The sequence below is a fragment of the Abramis brama genome (genome assembly GCF_963993115.1).
Source record: "Abramis brama genome assembly, chromosome: 10".
Taxonomy (NCBI): Eukaryota; Metazoa; Chordata; class Actinopteri; order Cypriniformes; family Leuciscidae; genus Abramis; species Abramis brama.
In genome coordinates, this window is record NC_139972.1 from 21,033,482 (window position 1) to 21,055,840 (window position 22,359).

At 38.9% G+C, this 22,359-nt stretch overlaps 1 protein-coding gene across 6 annotated transcripts in view; it reads left to right on the top strand.

Moving 5' to 3' along the window:
- The first annotated feature begins 59 nt into the window (after positions 1–59).
- Positions 60–22,359, top strand: part of bcas3 (BCAS3 microtubule associated cell migration factor) — a 230,017-nt gene continuing 207,717 nt past the window's right edge. For 3 of the 6 annotated variants that reach the window (XM_084126192.1, XM_084126194.1, XM_084126196.1), the window contains exons 1-7: positions 332–433; positions 1,144–1,232; positions 1,435–1,489; positions 1,693–1,768; positions 6,408–6,514; positions 11,877–11,958; positions 15,602–15,674. In XM_084126192.1, coding sequence (XP_083982318.1) covers positions 1,162–1,232; positions 1,435–1,489; positions 1,693–1,768; positions 6,408–6,514; positions 11,877–11,958; positions 15,602–15,674 — 464 coding nt within the window. In that variant the 5' untranslated portion in view covers positions 332–433; positions 1,144–1,161. Of the gene's footprint in view, positions 434–1,140; positions 1,233–1,434; positions 1,490–1,692; positions 1,769–6,407; positions 6,515–11,876; positions 11,959–15,601; positions 15,675–22,359 lie in introns of all 6 variants that reach the window. The other 3 variants (XM_084126195.1, XM_084126197.1, XM_084126193.1) reach the window with 2 other exon arrangements.

A 22,359-nucleotide genomic window follows, 5' to 3' on the forward strand; every position in this document is an offset into this window, starting at 1 on the left:
GAGGATGAGCGAAGTATCTCGGCTAGTGATCATCACGCGATATTTCGATGTAAATAAACACAACAGCGTGACGTGATGTAACATGCAGGTTTATTCAGGCTGCTCTGAGCATTTTAAAATGTCGAAATGTTCGTAAGACCGCGAACCAAATAAACCTTGCTTTATATAACACTCCGTCTCCACCATGTTGTGAATGTTAATTTTAACGACACATCAGATTCGTTCAGGAAACAAAAAAACCTAAACAGCTCCTGCCACCCCCGATTGGTCAGAAACGACTAAACGCCCGCCTTTGTCGTAAATCTGTTGGCTACTCGTCTACGACGCTCATCTCTGATTGGCTTAAGCATCTGTTGTTTCCGCTGCATGTCAGCTTCACTGTGGCGTTTTGTGAGGACCTCTGTTGATCCGAATTCAAAACACAAAACCTCTGGTTAGTACAAATGTCTCTTCTTTAATCATTCACCTGCACGTTTCTAGCATACCTTATATATGTATTTCTTTTAGGACGTCTTATAAGTTATTGTCATTGCTCAGGTTATTGTCTTTAAAGCTTTATGATTGACAGCGGTACTGGCTAAGCTAACAGACAAACTGTGGAAATAGTTGATATGATGAAATGTCTTGTACTGACACAACTGACAGCTGACACACTATTGACCTCTCTTTGTACACTGTTTCACTGTAAATTATGTTTAATTTATGGTAAAATGTAACTAAATCAAGAGTTACTCACATTGTTATGCTGACAAGAAATGTTTTTGCATCCTATAGTTTGGTTATTAGTAAATATTCCTTCAGAGTGTTTTCTTTTGTTTATCTCGCGCAGATGTCTGTTGTCATAACTAGTATGTGTTCTAGATCATTTACATGATCAATACTTAATAGGAATGTGCCTATGGTGCAGATTAAACTGATCCAGGCACATCTTTGCCTTATTTGTTTACATCCATCTGCAAAGTGGATGATCTGCAGTAATGCAGTTATTATTTGATGCCTATTACTTCTGTTGAATTTGGGGTAATATAGATCAGAATGATCAATGACAAGCAGTGCTTAAAAGGGAGGCATCTCTGCAGTAAAGTTTAGAGTAATGATCATGTAAAAACCATGACCTTATCTTCTCATACTCTGGTCCAGCAGGATACTGAGTGGTTGGCCATGGCGTCTGACTCCCCGCGCAGACCGAGCCGCTGTGCTGGTGGGGTTGTGGTTCGAGCACAGGCTGCAACGTAAGAGCATAATGAATCGTTTGTGAAATGAAATTTCAGTGTTTTTTTAATTCGGAAAGCCAAATGTTCAGTATTGTAAATATTAAGATGTCGCAAACAAAAAAGAGACAAAATATTTTGTCGCTGATCAAGCTATCAGTATTGTCTGGTCTCTTCTTGTGTGGTTGTTTTTTTCTTGACAATTGGGTTTACTCTTTTGCAGAGAACAGTCATACATGGAGAGCGTAGTTACATTCTTGCAGGATGTAGTCCCTCAGGTAAATGCCTTTTTTTTTCTTCTTTTTTTTGTGTTCAAAACTGGAGATTTAAATTTTTTTTATTATTATTTAATGTACATGACATGTTGATCTATGGACAATTCAAGGTGTTAGTATATTTCTGTTGTAAAAGCATTTTAAAAAGATAAATTGATTGATAGTGAGAGTAAGAACGATTTATTAATGCGTCTTTGAAATTCCAGGCGTACACTGGGACACCTCCAAATGATGAAAAAGAAAAGATAGTTTGGGTCCGTTTTGAAAAAACAGACATCAATGGTAAGTTAATTCTATTTTTGTTTTAGACGTTGTGGAAAAGATCTTTTGTTTTGTCATGTTAAATTGATGCATTCTGCATAAAACACATTGGGTCTTAGGACTCAAACTATCGTGAACCGTTTTTATTTATTTTTAAGGCAAGCCATCAAAGTTTGATATTGTGTTTTTACACAGCAGAAGAAACTTTTCTAAAGTACACTACCATTTAAAAACTTTCAGTTTATTAAATGTTCATTGTCACTTTTTTGTGTCCTTGCTGACTGACCCCAAACTTTTAAAAGGCAGTGTAAGAAGCAGCGAGAAAACCTAAACATGGCTATCACAGTAGTTCATATTTATCTTGTCATATTGGCAGTAAGGGTAAAATCTTTCCGTGGCAGGGGCAGCTGCCACTGGCGCCTGTCACTCGACCTGCCGCGCCTGTCACTCGACCTGCCACCGCTATATGCGCCTGTCACTCAACCTGCCGCGCCTGTCACTCGACCTGCCACCGCTATACGCGCCTGTCCCGCGACCCGTCACGGCTATGCGCCTGTCCCGCGACCTGTCGCGGCTATACTCGCCTGTCAGTCGACCCGTCACGGCTATACTCGCCTGTCCCGCTTTCTGTCACGGTTATACTCGCCTGTCCCGCGACCCGTCACGTCTATATGGGGCTGTCCCGCGACCCGTCACGGCTATACTCGCCTGTCCCGCGACCTGTCACGGCTATACTCGCCTGTCCCGCGACCCGTCACGGCTATACTCGCCTGTCCCGCGACCTGTCACAGCTATACTCGCCTGTCACTCGACCTGTCACGGCCAGGGGCGGCTCCAGAGAATTTTTAACATGTGCTGAGGGGGTGCGAGATCGCTGAGGGGGTGCTAGATCATTGACTGGGGGAGCTGCCTAATTATAGGCTATTTATATATATATATATATATATATATATATATATATAGGCTACATACATAAGTTTGTTTCCGCCACAGAATAAAACATTTTAAAAGATAATTGCGACTTTATTTCTCAGAATTGCGAGATATAAAGTCAGAATTGCGTGAAATAAAGTCGCAATTGCGTCTTATGAAGTCAGAATTCTGACTTTTTTTCTCGCAAAATGCGACTATATCACGCAATTCTGACTTTATAACACGCAATTGTGAGTTTATATCTCGCAATTCTAACATCTTTTCTTAGAATTGTGAGATATAAACTCACAATTGTGAGATATAAAGTCCAATTCTAAGGGGAAAAAAGACGGACTTTTTTTTTTTTTACCTCAGAATAGTTTATATCTCACAATTCTGACTTTATAACACGCAATTGCGACTTTATATCATGCAATTCTGACTTTATATCTCGCAATTGCGACTTTATTTCTCAGAAATAAACTTTATTTCGCAATTCTGAGAAAAAAAGTCACAATTCTGACTTGATATATCGCATTGTGAGAAAAAAAGTCAGAATTGTGAGATAAAAAGTCGCAATTATTATTATTTATTTATTATTCAGTGGCGGAAACAAGCTTCCATATAAATGAGCAAAACCTGCCCACTAAATATTTAGCTATAATATTCAATTATTTTAATGACCACAATTAAAGTTTTAATTTTATTAAATTGAACAAGCGCAATATTCAGCATTCAATCAAATAGAAAAGATGTTTTATTAATAATAATGTTATTTCAACATAATATCTCGTTATTCCGACATAATATGTGTGCGTGCAAACAAGCAAGATGGGCATTTGTAAATCCGGTGACGCGTGCATTGATTTTTATTAATAAACTAGTGTTTTCTGGCAGTGTTGGCTGCAAAGATGAAGTTGACGATCGCCATATTCGTAGTGAACGCGCCAATAGAGAGAAATGCACATAATGGATTACATAATCACAGAGTAGCCTTTTTCTTTTCGTTTTGAATTATTTCGTTTAAAGACATTTCAAGCTTGGTGTATTTGATGTATTTCTCATGTCTATGTGAGGCATACACTGAGTTTCGTTAAGTTAGGATGAGATGCGCTCCAGTTCACGTGCAATGCAAGTGACTGCACGGGCGCCTCCATGATTATATTGTCCGTTATATTTGCTTCCTATTTATTAAATCCAGGCAATTGGTTGATGAAAAATTGATTAAAATTAAGATACAATTTATACAAAACGAAATTCACTTTAAAGAAAGGTTTTCTACAAAACAAAACTTAATAAAGTGGTCAAAATCATGTCTGACCCGCTCCATGTCTCTCGATATATATTGTGCATCCTCTTACTTGTGCTGTTCACTTTTCATAAATCAACATAAATGGAAAAAAATAATACTATAATATTTTAACAAATATGAAACTAAATGCGCTTATTTAATGGCTACAACAGTATAGTGGGCCTACATCTGTATTTGTACAAATTGCTGCACATTCATTTAATTCTGAACTGTGCACACATGAAAGGCATTTGTTCAAATCAAGTTCATGGATAATTGTGCGTGCATTTATTAATCATTATGATACTAAAATCATAACAAAGTAGGATATGCTATGTACAAAAAATCAGATGAGCCCAGAATATGAACGCAAAGTTTAACTACACGTTAAGCATTTTCCTCCCATAGAAAAACATTAAGAACACTTAATGTGGCTTAATGCAGATTAGAATGTCCCCTTATTATGTCGAAATAACGAGATATTATGTCGAAATAATATATTATGTCGAAATAACGACTTATGTCGAAATAAGACTTCTTAATAAATTAATAATAATAATAATACCAATAATAATATTGATAATGATGATAATAATAATAATTAATATAGTAATAATAATCATTGCTATATCAAGCCAACCTCACTGCATGCTATCTTAAGGTAAACTTGCACTAGCTAATGTTGGACTACTGAGACATTAGTCACGGCCAAGCTATTTCATTGTAGCCTATTTTGTAATTCAAAGGATATTCAAAATATTTCAAGACAGTGCACCTTCTGGTCAAAAGTTATACATATTTTCCAAAAATGTTGATAACTTTTGAATAAATCTGCCTATTGTAATGCCACTGGTAAGGTTTGTCATTGTCACCTCACTCTGACCACATCACATCGATTTCGTAATGCGCCACCTATTGGTCGAAAATGATATAGGCTACCATTTAACCATAAGTTAGGCTACTGTTTGATTTTTCAGCCATTTGCCCAAAATCCTCCAAAAAGTGTTTAATTGCTGGTTGCAGTTGGTCTGACACTCCCAGCAATGTTGGCATGTCTTGTCTGCTTTTCAAATCTAACCTAAACAGTGTTAGATTTTAATAATAAAAAAAAAACATTCAAAATCGGGATGCGTTTTCCAGGTCATCTTTGTTTTTTTAACAGTAGCCTAACTTCGGGTCACGTGACAGGCACAAACAGTGGTTCGACTTCGAGTGAGAGGCGCATTTAACGCTCATGGGACACAAGGCAGATGCATAAAGCTGTGATGGATCGAGTGGTAAGCGCATAGCCATGACGGGTCACGGGACAGCCGCGTATAGCAGTGACGGGTCGCGTATAGCCGTGACGGGTCGCGGGACAGGCGCGTATAGCCGTGACGGGTCGCGGGACAGCCGCATATAGCCGTGATGGGTCGCGGGACAGCCGTGTATAGCGGTGGCAGGTCGAGTGACAGGCGCGTATAGCGGTGGCAGGTCGCGGGACAGGCGCGTATAGCGGTGGCAGGTCGAGTGACAGGCGCGTATAGCGGTGGCAGGTCGCGGGACAGCCGCGTATAGCGGTGGCAGGTCGAGTGACAGGCGCGTATAGCGGTGGCAGGTCGCGGGACAGGCGCATATAGCGGTGGCAGGTCGAGTGACAGGCACGTATAGCGGTGGCAGGTCGCGGGACAGCCGCGTATAGCGGTGGCAGGTCGAGTGACAGGCGCGTATAGCGGTGGCAGGTCGCGGGACAGGCGCGTATAGCGGTGGCAGGTCGAGTGACAGGCGCGTATAGCGGTGGCAGGTCGCGGGACAGCCGCGTATAGCGGTGGCAGGTCGAGTGACAGGCGCGTATAGCGGTGGCAGGTCGCGGGACAGGCGCGTATAGCGGTGGCAGATCGAGTGACAGGCGCCAGTGGCAGCTGCCCCTGCCACGGAAAGATTTTACTCCCTCTCCATATTGGGCTAACAAAGGTTTTGATTGCACCACTGCTAGCTAGGTCAGCCAAATGCTGAACATGCTCCTCATTCCAGCAAACATGTGGATGAGATGACTGTCAGAAGTTTAGACATCATTTTTCTCTCAGCGACAACTCCGTTACAGCCAGTTTTCTTCATGAGTTTATTTAGCCTGTTAGCATCCCTAGCTTTAATCCCAGTGCCCTAGCCTAGAGCACTACAGCAGAACATTGATAGAACAAGTGACATGTCTTGCTTCACTGCATAAGACTTGTATTGACATCCCAGCTATGAGCTTTGCCTTTACTTTTTCATTTCATCAGAAGAATAAACAGCGGCAATCAGAAAGGTGATAGATTTCGCCAACTTTTTAATCATTATTTATGTATTCCGTTGTTCTGATCATCTTGTTTGTTTGTTGCGTTGTTTAACACTTATGCCAAGACTTTGTGGTTTACTTGCTGTTTTCTGTTTCATGTCTGTTACGCTGACAATGAGTGTTTCTTATCCTGTGTCCAGATGTGTCCCGCCTACCAGAGTTCCAAGAGATGCACGGCAGCGGCACTGACCCGCCTCTCTGCTTGATGATTGGCTACACTGATGGAATGCAGATTTGGAGCATATCAGTGAGTGCATTTTAAACTCTCTCTGCCTTCACCACACTGGCGGCAACCGAATGCGAATACTTCTATGTAGTTGACTATGTAGTAAACGAAAAACAGAATGTGAAAAGAGCAGTATGTCAGAATTCACAGTATTTGAACTGTAGGCCAAAAAGAGATTCCGAAGTGCACATACAATGGACAATTTACTATCCCATGAGGCTACTAGAGAGAAATTGTGAATGGCAGTGAAGTGATGCAACTGACACTGTCTGTCACATGACGAATGTAGTATGTACGGACTGCATTCATACTACACACATTCCTACTAAATAGAACATGCTTTTTCAAAAGAAGTACCTACTCAGAGAGTATGTGATTTCAGACGCGGCCATTGTGTTTTTCCCTGGACCAATCTTTCTGTATGGCTGCTATAAGGGAATGTCCACACAGACAATGTTTTGCATTGGCAAACCAACCAGAAATCAGCCATTTTGGTGATAGTGATAGTTTAGACAGTGAAGGTCTGTGGTTAATCCAGCACTGACTGACTCATACTACCTGGTGTAAACTGTATTATTTGTCCTTCATTTTTTAATTGAATAGAGAAATTTAGTGTCTTTTTGTCTAATTTTGTATTCAAATATAATGTTCACTCAAATTTGACACACAAAGGACATTAAGATGGATATTTTTGACTTGCTTGATATTGCGGGCTTGCTGTTGTTTGGTTTCTGTGTAATGCTATTACTCTTTATCACCACTCGGTGCCGCCATAGACAAAGGGAAGGCTGTGCCCTTGAAGAATAGAGATTTTATTATTGAAGTTGGGTCAATGATGTGAAGAGACATGCTAAGCTCTGAATCAAATGTCAAATGTAAAAAATAATACTAAAAATTATATCACTTCCCCAATAAAATGTCAGCATTAAGGTTTCTCATGGTAATATAGATCAAGATATCTATCAGTTGATGTGAATTTTTTTTTTTTTTTTTTTTTTTTTTTCAACCTAACATCATTTATTTTAGAAATGTCATGACAGTTATCGTCTCCGAAAAGAGTTGCTTCTTTATGAAATGCATTTGGATGCAGTTGAGCTTCATATCATCACAGACATGAGCTCACTATTTTGTGCAAAAACGAATATCACACTTTTTTTGAAAGTGTTGAAAGCGTCACACTGTCTGGCCATTAGTTGCCTGCAAAGCGTTTGTGACAGTTGCTTAGACGACACCTTCTGTAATGGCGTTGAAGGGAGGAGCAGGAGTGGCACTAGCCGGGGTACATTTCTGTGTTCCTGTGCATTAGCATCTCGGTGGAGCGGAATCTTTGATGGAGGTGTTGCTGGCTCGCAGGAGATAGCATGAAGATTAGATAGGGCTAATTGAAGTGGTGTTGGAGTAAAGGGATGACATGCAGTACATTGGAGGTGTCTGCTCTGCTGTTATTATTAAAGCAGCCCGATGCGTTTCACTGTTTGAATAGGTTTTGCCTGGTTTATATGCCATATTTATATTTTGTTTAAATACTTCTATCCCAGTTCAATGTGTGTTCAACGAGATTGATTTATTGGGTATTTAATTGTAAATTTTTGTTTCCTTATTTATTTAATTTTTTTACAATTAGGTTTTGTTTGCCATCACTCACTTCATTTAAATTTGACTTCGAATCACTTTAAAATCATTAAATAATTTGATAAACACTGTTAAACATAATTTTTAGAACATCTGTTTTTCATTCTGTATGTGTACATTATGTCTAAATTCATCTGCTGCATTTAATACAATTGATTTCAGGTTTTAGTGTTTATTTTGCTTTATTTTGAATTTATTGAGAGAAAATGGTATAAATGATATACATTTTTAAACATTGTTTGCCATAACATGAAAAACAATTATCTGCTTATTAGTATAGGCTTATGATTTAATATGTAATTTTAATTATTAGACAATATTATGCCATTTAGATATTATTGTATTATCCAAATCCCACATTTGCTTTAGTATTAGCTTGTCATGCACATTTATTGTTTTTCAAAAGAAAATTTAACCTTTAATTATACCCATTTTATTTATGTCTTAGTATTGTTTTTTAATGCATGAAATGCATTACGTCGGTCACCTGCTCTCTAGATACTGAATTGGATCTTGGAATATTGGATAGGCTTTATTAGGGTCTCTTATACTCGCATAAAATATTCGATTCTCTTTACAGAAACAAATGATAATTGTGTTGAACATTTTAAAGTCTGAAGACCATTCTAAAAGACTTAAGTTGTTGGTTGCAGTGTATAGAAAGCAGATCAGAAGTTCATATCTATTATTTCTATCATATCAAGAGCCCTGCAGACCAGGAGACAGAGAGGTCACCAATCATTATTGCCTAATGTGGGATATTGTCCTCTGTCTGCTCTGCTTTCAGATGCTCTCCGCTTTCTAAGTATACAAACAGAGCTGCCGTCTCTCTCAGCTCCAGATGCTGTTGTTTCACTCTGATTCGCTGAATTCCATCACACAGAGTGGCTGGAGATTAACAAAACTCATTCTACACTGTATCCATGTGAATGAAACTACAAGAGGAAAAAAACCAAGAAGCCTCAATTTTGCATATTGCTGTGATAAATAGTAATGTAATAGCTGAGAGGTTGGTGATGGATGCCATCACTAAAGCCGCGTAAAGCGAGGATGAGCAGTCTGGTAATGCACAATGACAGTCGCATTAATGTAAACCTCACAATCCGCTAAATTCCATTATTCCTCTGCCCTATTTGCCAGCCGGGGGTTTTGTTTTGTGGTGGCCCGCGTGCATTATCTCTCTCTCTCTTGTTTTCTCCCCTTCTGTCTCTCTCTCTCACATCAAATGTACCGTGCTGTAGATGCCATATTAATCTCCCACTTGGCAGTTTCAAAGTCTGCACCGAGCACTTTTAATAAAAACATGACTGATCCTGCATTTGAAAAAGCTACTAATTGTGCAAAAGAGCGATCATCCTCTGGGTTTATCTGCTTGAGACACATGGATTATGTCCAGTAATGTGATAAAGGACGTTTCTGTAATTTAACACACATAGAGACGCACATTCAGGGCTTAATTCTTAAAACAAAAAGCTTGAATAAAAGGCTGTAAGATGTGGGGCGCCAATCAAAATATTTCCGCCCTTGCGATGTGATATGCCACTCCCAGCTTTGGTTTCACAGATCTGCATTTCCAGCAGCTTATTACAGTGTCAGTATGAGAATGACGTGATTAAGACTAATTAGATTTTTTTGTTTGTATTAATATTACAATCTGTCAAATGTAGCTGTTTGTTCTAAGTGCTGGATATCGGCCTGGGCCAGTTAGTCACGGTCACGGCGGTGTTTTTTTTGGGGAGCACGTTGACCGAGTACATGGTAGCTTTAGTTTTGTGGTTTAGTTGTTGGCTCATCCTCCATCCTTCATGAGAAGTTTGTTTCTGTCAGTTTTCCTTAATTTGTCCTAGTCTGTGAACAAATCTCTCTTTGTTTGCCTCCCATTGTTCTTTGATTTCTCACAACCACATTTTTGCCCCTGAATGGCATTGAGTTGATCAGCAGTTTTGAGTTTTCTCACATGGGCAAGGGCAGGAAAAGGCTTACTAACTCCAACAGACTAGAGACTCTTTAAAAAAAAATTGGTTGCACAGCAGATAGTGCCTTTCCAAAATTACACCATTGGTTAAGTCAGTGTTGCTGGATGCTCAAACAATAGCACAGAACCACAATGTTACACTTCTCAGGGAAATCAACCTACTAGTGTCTTACTTATAATTGAATCTTCATATTAAAGGAATAGTTTACCCCAAAATATTTTTGTCATTTATTCACCCTCATGTTGTTCTAAAATGCACTTTAGTGATCTTTTAACACCTGTGACTGGATCTTTTGAGTTGAACTGCACAACCAAATCACTGTGAATGAATCATTTAGACCACTGTTATAAACTGGATAAATCGTTTCTTTGAAAAACCCAATTGAAAAGAATGATTTGTTTGTGAATTGAATGTCAGTGTTTCTCATTGCTACTTCTCCAAGAAGAGCTAGATCAAAGTTTGAATAACAACTTAAATTTTGGTCTGTTTTTGACTCAAATCTGTTACTTTACAGCTTCTGAAGGCATAGAATGAGTCATATTATTTACCATATTTATGATACTTCGGTGGAGCTTTTTTTTCTCTCATTTTGGAGCTTGACAGCCTCAGTTCTCATTCACATTCATTGTTTGGAGGATGATAGCCTCAAAATGATTAACAATTTCCCCTTCTGTGTTCCACTGAAGTGGAGTGAGACAGGGTTTGGAACAAAATGAGGGTGAGTAAATGATTCACCCATGATTCAAATTTTTGGGTGAACAGTTCCTTTAAACTAGGATAGGATATTTAATTATGAAAAAACACACTTTAGCTTTTAAAGCATCACAAGTGTCATTTGTTTTAATGCGTTTTTTGCTGTCATACGAGCTCTCTGGCGTTTTTTTTCTCTCTCTTCTCTTGAGAGAAATCGCGTGGAAATCGTTGATGTTCGTATGGTTGCGGCTCGCATTGTGTGAGCGGAATTACGAGCCGAGCCGAGGTCATTACGAGCACCTCTCAACCCCCAGATAATTTTCAAACATGTTTAAAAAATTTGTGGAGTTTGCCCGATTTTGACCAAATTTGAAGTACAGTCGTGCCGTGTACCAGCTGCTTTGACGCAATTATTAGGTTAAGTGTTTTGTAACGTGTGCAATGGTGCATGGCCTCTCTAGTGTCCGAATTCGCACAGTGTATGCCTGCCTTAAGAGCATGTTTGTCAATGACTGAAGGCTATTGAGTGTTGTGGCTTTCATCCATTTTCCATTCATATCCGAAGGCCAGATAACATTACACGGCAGTGTTTTTTCTGTAGCGTCTTGCTTTGGTTTGTCCACAGATGCCTGATGTTTATCTTCTAGTTGTTGGGTGACTCATTATCAAACCACATCACAGCCACTGCAGACCAAACAGAGCATTGTGTGATTTACAGTCAAGTACTTTTATGTCTTTTAATGTTCAGGGATGCCACAATATTTAGGGCATTAGTCATGAGTGTTTCTCAGTCGAACACTCTGTGCCAACGCTTTCTAACAGAACGTGTTAGCTGATGTACAAATAAAAGATAAGATGCTGGAGCCCCGTAAACTCTAGTGTAGTTTTATTGATGCCTTTTTGTCCCTGGACTGATAACCTTTGTGATGTTGCTCTGGTACAAACCCATACACACCTTCAAAGTTTAGGCATCACCACATTCACACCCACCGTCCTCTTTTCTGTGTCTTTGAACTGAGTTTATCTTTTTAAAATCTCTGTCTCTTGTCTTAAGTTTTCCTGTTTGTTTCTTCTCTGTGCAGCTGAACGGGGAGGCGCAGGAGCTGTTCTCGGTGCGACACGGGCCTGTGCGAACTGCTAGGATCCTGCCTGCTCCACATATCAGTCAGTATCAGACACCCCACTGCCTCTGTCTCTGTCCTTCTACAGAGCCACCCATAGCCACATACATGCATTACTTTTATCTTAAAGTATCCCCTTAAAACATTTTGGGTACACTTAAAATGCATGAATAAATGTGCTCTTTAAAATAAATTATTTTGGGGCCCTCTATAAAGTTTAGGACTGTGGTTTTGAACTAGTTCTCCGCCCAGGTTTTGTCCTTGAAATCAAACAAATTAAATGTATTAATGCTTCATAAGCCCAGCAATATGCAAAATTGTTAACTTGACATATACTACCATTAAAAATTTTGTGGTCAGTAATTAATTTAATTTTTTTTCAATAAATTAATAGTTTTATTTAACAAGGATGCATTACATTTATCAAAATTGACTAATGATTTTAACATCCAAAACATTTTTTTTTTTTTTTTTTTACTATTATTTAAATGCCTCAAAAATACATAAAAAAAAGTGTATCACGGTTTCTACAAAACTATTATGCAACACAACTATTTTTCAACATAAAAAATAGTAATAATAAGACAACAGATAATAATAAGAAATGTTTCTTGAGCAGCAAATCAGCATATTAGAATGATTTCTTAAGGATCATGTGACGCTGAAGACTAACTAATTCAGCTTTGCCATCGCAGGAATAAATTACATTTCAATGTGACGCTGAAGACTAACAAATTCAGCTTTGCCATCGCAGGAATAAATTACATTTCAAATATATTCAAATAGAAATGGTTATTTTAATTTGTAAAAATATTTCACAATATTACTGTTTTAATTGTATTTTTGTTCAAATAAATGCAGCTTTGTGAGTGTAAGAGACCTCTTTGAAAAACACTAAAACAATATTACAGACATTAAACTTTTGAACGGTAGCATCTGTGTCTTTGTCAACTGAATTGCAAGACAATAAAATGTATGTAGTGTTTTTTTCAAGTATGCCAAACCTTGATTTGAAAAAGCATGTAACTGCCGAAAACTGATTTTACTTTCTGCAAATTTCTAGACAAATAACAGTGGCAAACATGACATGCTATTTGTGTAACATATGACCTAAAATAAATCTAAGCATAGCGGGAGATCACCCTCTGTCAAACGCATATTTCAATTTGGGGGTGGACGCTTGTTCCTGACAAGCTGAAAATTAAGATGTCACTGAAATGTAGAATTTGTAATAATATTTCAAAGCAGCAGTTTTATATGCCGTGATGAAAAGAATTCTGTCAGGGGCTTCATGACCCCAAAATGTGTTGTAGGTTTATTCTGGAAAACAGTGGGGGAAAAAAAATGCTAAAAATGTTGCACGCTTAGGTTTATTTCACGTCATATGTTACACAAATAGCATGTCATGTTTGCCACTGTTATTTGTCTAGAAATTTGCAGAAAGTAAAATCAGTTTTCGGCTGTTACATGCTTTTTCGAATCAAGTTAAACCGAGATGTGGCAATTTATAAAATTCCATGTCTCTCTTCCTTACTGGCTTTTCCATATATCATGTTTAAATTAAAGACTACCTCCTGTTTCTTAATAGTGCAGAGCGCTTGCCAGAGCCCCGCTGTTTTCCCATCATAATATTAAAATCAGTCCTTCACGATTATGTTGGCTTGCTGTCAGCTGGCTGCCTGGACTTTTACCGCCGCTCTGGCAGAGAGGAACTGCAGACTTCTGAGATTTTCCTTCTCTTTCATCACGGCTCACTCATTGGCCATCGCATGCCTGCTTTCATTCCATTTGTTAAAGGACGAAAATGAAAACTCTGACAAAAGAATGCACGCTACATCTCACTAAACTAAAATACATGCAACCTGATTAGGTGTGATTTAAATATCGATGTTTTGCCAAACTGTCCCATTTGAATTTCTTCTTCCTGATTTATGATTTTGCATACTTTCTGTGATTAAAACAGGGTATTAACTTATATAAAATTCTGAAATCAGTTCAAATTATTTTTGTTTTGTTAATGCCTCGCTAAATAAGTGTCATGGGCATAATCAAATGTAAAAACAAAAGGAATGGGAAATGCAGTCATATTGTAGTGTGACATTTATGTGCCGAATTTGCGTTCTGTCCTTTCTGCAGATTTCAACAATGCACAATAAAGGCATTGAACGCCGGCTGGATTTGGATAAAAGAGAATTGTCATAATAAGAAGCAGCAGACGGCCAACACATGAGGAGAGCGCTTCTCAGCTAAATCAAATGAATTGTACAAGTGGGGAAACTGATTGCGATCTGTTTGGCGCAAACAGTGTCATACTGTAGTGGGATTAAAAAAGAGTAATTGTTTTAGCTGGGTGGGCGGATTTGGAAAGTCCTGAAAATAGGTGTCAATTTTAATAAGGGAAGGTCTTTCCCAGAATAAAGGAGGAAGTTCTGCTTTCTCTAAAGAGGCAAACTGACTTTTTTTCCCCACATCCGTTCTGTTTTTGACTTCTGCTGTTGTTTTTGAAATGATTCATTTCTAGGTGACAGCTACAGACGGTCATGTCCACAGCTGACCAAAAAATCTGCCGTTGCTTCCTCTCCGCTTAAATTTATCCCACTGTTGAATGCACGTTCGTAAATGGCCCTCCTATCAATGTGTTATTTACTGAAATGCAGGAAATTTGTTATGTCTTCCAGAAAACATTCCCCTCAATAATACTCAGCATGAGTTGAAAATACAAATGAAAACCACTTGTTTCAAAGTCCAGCCATTTTCGAGGCACACAGCTACAGGCAGAGAGGAGCACGGCTTGGTTTTCTGCCCCTTAATTGTTCTTTTAAATAGAAGGCAGCTGTTGTCTTTTAGAGGCCTGTTGTATTTGCATTATGATTGGATATCGTGACCAGTGGCAATGTCTGATGACTGAGACGTGAAGATGGAGGAGAGGCCCTTTAAAGTGTTAAGGTTTGAGAATGACACATTCTCTCTCTCACGCCATGCCACAGGGACCATACTTTTCTGGAGCTGATTAGTGTCATGGCATGGCTGCACAAATTACAGCTCCACAAAGGCTAACATCTTCTTCTATCCGGACATGAATGGAAATCAAGAGAATTAGATAAATATGGGATCTGTAAACTTACTGCGACATGTTTTCTCCAACCAAAATATGCCTACCGGCCTTTTGCCATTCTGTAATTCCTCCGAAGCCTTGAAATTAAAGCCAGTGAGACAGAAGACTCCATCTAAAGCTTTGAAGGCTTTCTCTATTAGAGTCAGAGGAGAAATGGTTTTCGTTCAACACATTGCGCTGAGTGGCGTTTCTGTTCTCTGTCTCCATTTAATGCCTTGCATGCTGGTATTTTAATTCCATTGATCTTCAAGTCTCTGTGAGGACCAGGGCATTATTTTTTGGTGGTAACAGTGTGTGAATGTCAAAGCTGACGGGAAAGAGGTGCCCGCTTTCATTTTATTTTTTTTAATTTTCTTTTGAGGACATTTTCAAGGCATCATTTTTAATTACAGATCTCTTGTAATGCAATCAGTACGCTTCCTGTTGCTGTAGTTTTTTTGTAAAAGCTTGAGTTCGAAGGGTGGGTGGCTTTGGCAGAGAGACAGCGGGCCTCATATGCGTGTGGCTAATGAATGTCCCTCTTTATGTGGGTCAGTGGTTAATTTTCCCCTTTCTGTCCCTCCGGCTGCAGGTTCCCTCAACACTGACAGCTTCGCTGAGAAACGGCCCCTCCTTGGCGTGTGCAAGAGCACGGGCTCTTCGGGGTGAGTGCACAACGACGATGTCACTTCCACTGTCAGCTCGGCCTAGTGTTTTGCATGGTGCCAGAGCTTTCCTATTCGCAGGTCACTCCTGATTGTTTTTCAGCTACACAGTTTCAGCACAAGCTGGGATTGATGCCACAATAATAGAAGGATTTGATTAAAAGCACAGTTTTCTTTTTGTACTCTGATAATGGAAATCTTTCAACATTGATAATAATAAGAAATGTTTCTAAAAAGCACATTAGAATGTTTTCTGAAGGATCATGTGACGCTGAAGCACTGAAGACTGAAGTAATGGCTACTGAAAATTTGCCATCACAGGAATAAATTATATATAAAATATATCATTTAGAGGAAATAGAATAAGGAAGGAAATAGAATATACTGAGGAAATAGAATAAGGAAGTATATAAATATTATGTGCACACTGAATAATTGTTAATTTTCAGCTTGTCAGGAACAAGCGTCCACCTAATTAAATTGTTGTCAGTTGTTTTCATTATCAAATATTATCATTTTGTTTTTATTTTAGCACTTCAACTGTTGTTTTTAATTTGTCATTGTGAAGGTTTGAGCTGTGAAAATATTCAAAAATATTATTTTAGACTTTTGTCAGCCTTGTTTTTTATTGTTCATTTGAGAAAGGCCAGTTGAGGTTGAATGCAGGTCAAGGGCATTTAAGATCTTTGGATTTTTCCCCAAGTGAAGTTTTATAGATATAATAGGCTTGCATCCATCTCCTGCTGTGTGCGACACAAGTGGAGACATGTAAAACTCTTCATGAGGTGAAGCCCATGTGCTAATGGAATGTTCCATCGTTGTCCGGTTTATGGCTTTTTCCCGTTTTAAAGCGTGGTAGAGTCTAAGCCACATCCCTCAGTGTGTGCAACATTTAGATGTTATGAGCTACAGATCCTAAGTGCATTTGAAAACCTGTAATTTGTTATACATAATAACCTGCATCAAAGGTCTGATGGGGCCAGGGAGTGGTCTGGAGAGAGACGGCCAAACCCTGCTGACTGACTGACCAACCCGGTCAGCTCCAGAGGGCCAGATCTGCAACCTTGGACTCCTGACAGAGACAGACTGCGATCTGTGAGAAATATGCCCCCTTAGGGAGTGAGAGGGAACAGGGCGCATCAGTTATTGGCTCTTCTCCTCCCCTCAGCTACGTCTGCCACCTCTTAAAACGAACTCCTCCGCTGCAGGCAAATCTTAACTCAATATTTCCTCCCGAGGAAATAGAATAAGGAAGTCTGTCTTCAGCACACTTTGATGGAGACCACCGTCCCAGCCGTTCCAAGACTAGAGCTTTGCTCTGCCGGCGCTTATGCAGCCAAACGCGCCGTGTCCGCCCCGACATGGAGACAGGCTCTGGCGGTTTGGCTTTGTACTCCAGCAACGGTTGGTCTAATGCTGAAAACATGCCTCGTGTTGAAAACCATAACCCTCTCCCTCCGGGTGAATGGTGTTGCCGCTGCTACGTTCCAGTAGAAGTGTTTGGTAAATAGCCTAGCTCTGTGTTTTTCTTTTTTTTGAAAGGCTGCACTGTGCCCTGGTTCTTTCCCCTTTACTGAAATAGTTCATAAACTTACCAAAGTCCTCACACGATTTTTAGTATATAATCATTTTGAAATAACAGCTTTTGTCAACCACCAGTGTGGATGCTGTCTTGACACTCAAATGGAAAACAGATTGCAGTCTTGGCCGATACAGCACTGCTGGTTTAGAAGTTGGTTCACTCAGCTTTAGGCTTAGATTACAAGATTTGCAAATTAAAGGAAAACCAGAAAGAGGAAAAAGCATGTGTGCTAAATCCTTCGTTGCAGAACTCCAGCCAGACACATTCAACATAATTTTATCAATGGAGGGAATTATGTCTTAAGTCCAAACAACGTATGGATCTGGTGAATTTCCTGACAGCAAAGTACACATGCCGCCCTTCTATAGCGTTCTGTAGTGCTGGTAGGGTTTGCAAATTAGCAAAGAATGAATGTGCTATTCAATCCACTGTTGGACCCCGCTTGTATCTGGAAAGGATTTGGTTTTCCACAGTACCATTGTTTTCTTTTTATTTTAATTAGGGCTACAGGTATTACACTGACGAGGTTGAGCTTGGTTCTCTTGTGCCAAAACGTGTCAATCATATCTATTTAAAACAAGCAAGCAAAAATAAATATGTAAATTGATTTCAGTCTGAATTTGGCAAGAGTAATAATAATACATAGAATTACATATTACTTGCTACTTGTCAGTTGGTTGTAGAATATTCTCATTAAAGAAAGCGTATGTGTGTGTGTGTATATATATATATATATATATTTAACATTTAGGAGTATGCTAGATGTATCATAGCTATACAACTTTTAATTCATGGATCTGAAATCTAACACCATTAAAACCATGAGTAGAAAATGAAAAAAGAAATCGAAAAGAATTTAAAGGAAAAATAAATGGTTACCAAAAATGGCAACCATTTACTTGCAGAACATTTGGGATAACCTCAGTATCAGAACCTAAGGAATACAAATCGGTCTTTAAGCTGGATTTAAAATCAAGCCATTTAACCAGTTGTGGCCTCTCCAGTGAGTATGTTTGGAAGGGGTAAAAGTTCACCCTCTCAAGAGGCCTGCTTTTGTTCTCTGGATTGTGGAGAAATTAAGTCGTTGGGCAGGCAGAAAACAGTGCCCTCTCTTCCTTCCCCTCAAATTTCCAGATCTCCATGGAGAGGATGTGGGTGTTTTTTTTTGCAATCCTCTAATGCAATCCTCTGTCATTGTGGAGATTACAGCTGGACTGCTGTCAGGGACTACAACACGTGGAGGTTCGGAAGAAGGTCCAGTCCCCACAGGCATAGAGCCATGACTTTTGACTCTGTGGCGGCCGTACTGTGCCTGGCTCTGGGATGGTGGCAGAGGTCCAGTGAATCTCCCACTGTATGGCTCTGAAGAGCAGAGCATCAACCCACTGTCTGCTCAGTATTATCAAAGAGATCTTTTTCCTTTTTCTTTAACCTTGGCCCTAATTGTCCTTACTCAAAGCTGTATCCATGAAAAGTCCTGCTGGCACCCACTGCCTGATTATTAATTACACAATGGCTTTGAGGAGCGGAAAGCCAGTGTTGTCCACTGACTATTTTTAAAGCGATTTAGCTAAAGCCTACTGTGCTATTAAGCTGTGCTTTTCATTGCATTTTTATTGAGATGTGAGAAATCCCTCTTAAGTGTATTAAATGATAAATCTCTGTGCGTTTGTATTAGACACAGGATTAAGGGAGGATTGGGAAGTGATGCTTTTAGAGCCCATGAGCCTGTTACTCTCTTGCCATCACACCTGGAACTGTGAGATCTCTTGGCTCGGTGGTTGCAACCTTGCAGAGATAAGTGGAGGTAAATAGGAGACATGTTGTCTGGTGGTGGTATCATTCGAAAACATTGCAAACGCATTTTACTGTCTCAAAGTAAATTTAAAGGGACTGTTTACCCAAAATGGTAATTGTCGCTGTTTCATTTCTATAAATTAGATGGTAATTTATTAAGTGGCTAGAAATAATTGTTTAGCTATTTTTACATTTTTAGTTTGTTTGTACACACCTAAATATTAAATGAAATTTAATATTTCTTCTCTTTCATGCTTCTGGGTTTCTGTTGCCTATTTTTTTGGCCCACACACAAGAACTGAAGGACTGTTTGTCTCTCTCCTCTGCCATTGCATTTGATGCATGGGTCTGCTATAAAACCAGTGTTTACTTTTGGTTCCTTATGTGGACATTAAAAAAGATTAGAAGAAATAAAACCTCTTTTTTTTCATGAATCATCAGAGATGTCCAATTCTTTTTTTGGAAGCTCAGGGAGTGAAACGCAATGTTAAAAGTTTATCACTCCGCCTCACACACATTCTCTCTCTCCTCTGTCATTTGTCATGTTTTACCATATCTATGTTTTGCTTCATGTTTCAGTGTAATTTGAGGTAGGCATTATGATCACAGTGAATTCTCCTTTACTGTAATTTTATTCTCATCTACCTACTGTTGTTATGTTTGTTATCATTGTCCATTGCCATTATTGTTGCTTGTTCATTGTAAAGCGTCCTTGAGCCCTGGAAAGGCTCTATATAAATAAAACTTATTATTGTTGTTGTTATTATTATTATTATTATTATTATTATTATTATGATCTGTTGATAGGTCTGACAGACACAATCCTCACTCTTACAGTCATGTTAAAGATGAATGTGTTTCCTTCTTGTGATGTATCTTCCACCCTTCAAGTTATATGGAAAGTTCAGGCCAGGTGCATTGTTGGGTTTCAGATCATCCCTGTGTGCTTTTTCATGCTGACTGGATGGCCGCATAATTCAAGCTCCCTGAGGATGGGAATCGCATGGCTTTGAAGTTTTCCCTGTTTTTCAAGGGCACTTGTCTCAGATCGGTTTTCCATGAGCATACTTCTCCTTATCTTTCCGATTAATTGCAGAGGAGGCGCACAGGCGTGTAACATCATCCTTTTCATGATTGTGCAAATTTAGGACTATTGTGCCTATTACATTTAAGTGAAAATTATTATTATTTTTTTTTAAAGATGTGAATAATTTTTGTAATTGATTTTTTTTTTTTTTTTTTTTAGTGCAGTATTTTCAGGATTAGGGTTTTTATAGTTGAATAAGTAGATAATAGGTTGTTCTTTTAATGCCAACCAATGATTTGCAACCTTATCCATAAGGACATTTGAGGTATGAAAAGCTTTTCTCAGACCTGTCCACCTCACCATCCCTCTCTCCCTTTCCAGCGTCTGTTCATTTTTTTTTTTTTTGTAATTAAATGCTGTAAACACCAGTACAAGAGCACCAGTGCCTCTGCAACAGGCTCCTCATTTCAATGTGTTTCCAATATGCATGCGAATCTGTGTAGAGCCCAGTGAAAGGGGAGGAAATGTATTTCTGGCAGTGCTGCAGACATGGAGCTGCGGTTGAACTTTTTACCCTAATTACTTTCCCGCTAATGCCCACGGCGTGCTGGAATCAAAGGGCCCCCTCAGGCCCCAAGAAGCCTGTGATGTGGCCAGCGTTTGTTGTGTGTTGAAGCTCGGCTTGAGAAAGACAGGGGCAGAAAGAGAGAGAGAGAGAGAGAGGGCGCAAAATTGTGACAGCTTTTTTTTTTTTCTTCTCAAAAATGTCTCAGTTACCACCCACCTTACTTGTTGCCTACAAAAATAGAGTAATTGTTTTCATCTGTGTTTTTACATTGCCGTACTTGGAAATAGCTGTTATAAATCAATACGATGCTGGCTCGAGGGACTTATCACGGTCCAGAGATCAGAGTTGCGATTTGTCTGTTTCTTCATTTTCCTCAAACACCTTTTGAAAAGGAATGTCTCACGCTTTAAGCATCTGTTTTCCATGTTTCTCAAATAATAACAAAAAGCCTAAGAGGATAATAAAAGATCCTCATATCTTCCCTTATCTCAGAAGAAACGTTCCACTGGGTGGGTTTATCGCAGTTTTAGATGATTCAACTTTTGAACAGACTTAAACTTTGTCCACTTTGAACAGATTTATTCTTATTTTTATTAATGGCATGTTTATTGAGTTTAGTTAGTGAATTAAGCTCCACATTATGTTCTGTGGTGTGTTTCTCAGAAGGTCGCCTGGTATTTTATTTGGTAAGGCAGTATTTGTTTTGCATTTCCAGAGCATGTAATTGTCTGTTCGTATTCGGAAAGCTTGTAAAGTAGCTGAAGCCAAAATGCGATGACGTCGCCCTATAAATGGATTTACTCGCTAGCGCTGATCTGCGTTTCCAGACTTCCTATTTTATATTCCTTTCCCCTTGTCAGTTTCTGTTCAGGATAGTGAAATGATTTAAACCTTACAATGTTAAAAGCACCAAAATGGTTATCTAACAGGGTTCAGAGTCATGCTAAAATACAGACATCAAAAAGTTTACGAGATTATAAAAGTGATGAGTTGGCTAGCTTGTCACATAGTGGCGTAATGTGCGTAATTACCATTGTAAACATATGTGTTGCTAAATTTAAGCCTGACCTTAACTGTAAAAATTGTTAATGTTCCACTCGAGAGTAACTTTTCCCATTTGGTTACCACGAGGGAGGCTGAGACCAGAAAAAAGGCCTTTTTTATTGTCTTACCATGTTGAGGGGAGATGGATTTTGCAGGTGTGTCTTGGGAAGTTTTGTGAGATTGTACCCAGCTATTAGACTCGCAGTTGAGATTGTGGATATTCACGTTTAAAGCATTGTGAAGTTAAGTCAAGTCGAATAAAGACATTTGAATTTAGCAGACATGAACTTGTGAGTGCAGGTCACCCTCACTTCCAGTATGTAAAATAATTGTGACAAATAAAACAAAAAATACTGACTATTTTTTTAAACACTCAGTGACAAATTAAGTAGTGCATTTCAGTGAGAAATAACCTGATTTTGAATAGGAGAAAAATAGATTTTTCTCTGCTTTTTATCCTTAAAAATTATGCTATTAAAAAGTTAATACACAATAACTTTTATGACCCTATGTTAATCAGATTTAGTATATGTATTAACTTGGCCTTTGCTAAAGAAATGGCCTGGATGAAAGTGACATATATAAAGTCGGATGACTGAAGCCATGGGACAGGTCATAATATCTGTGCTCAATATCACCTAAAAGTGTGCTACACTGAAACGCTGAT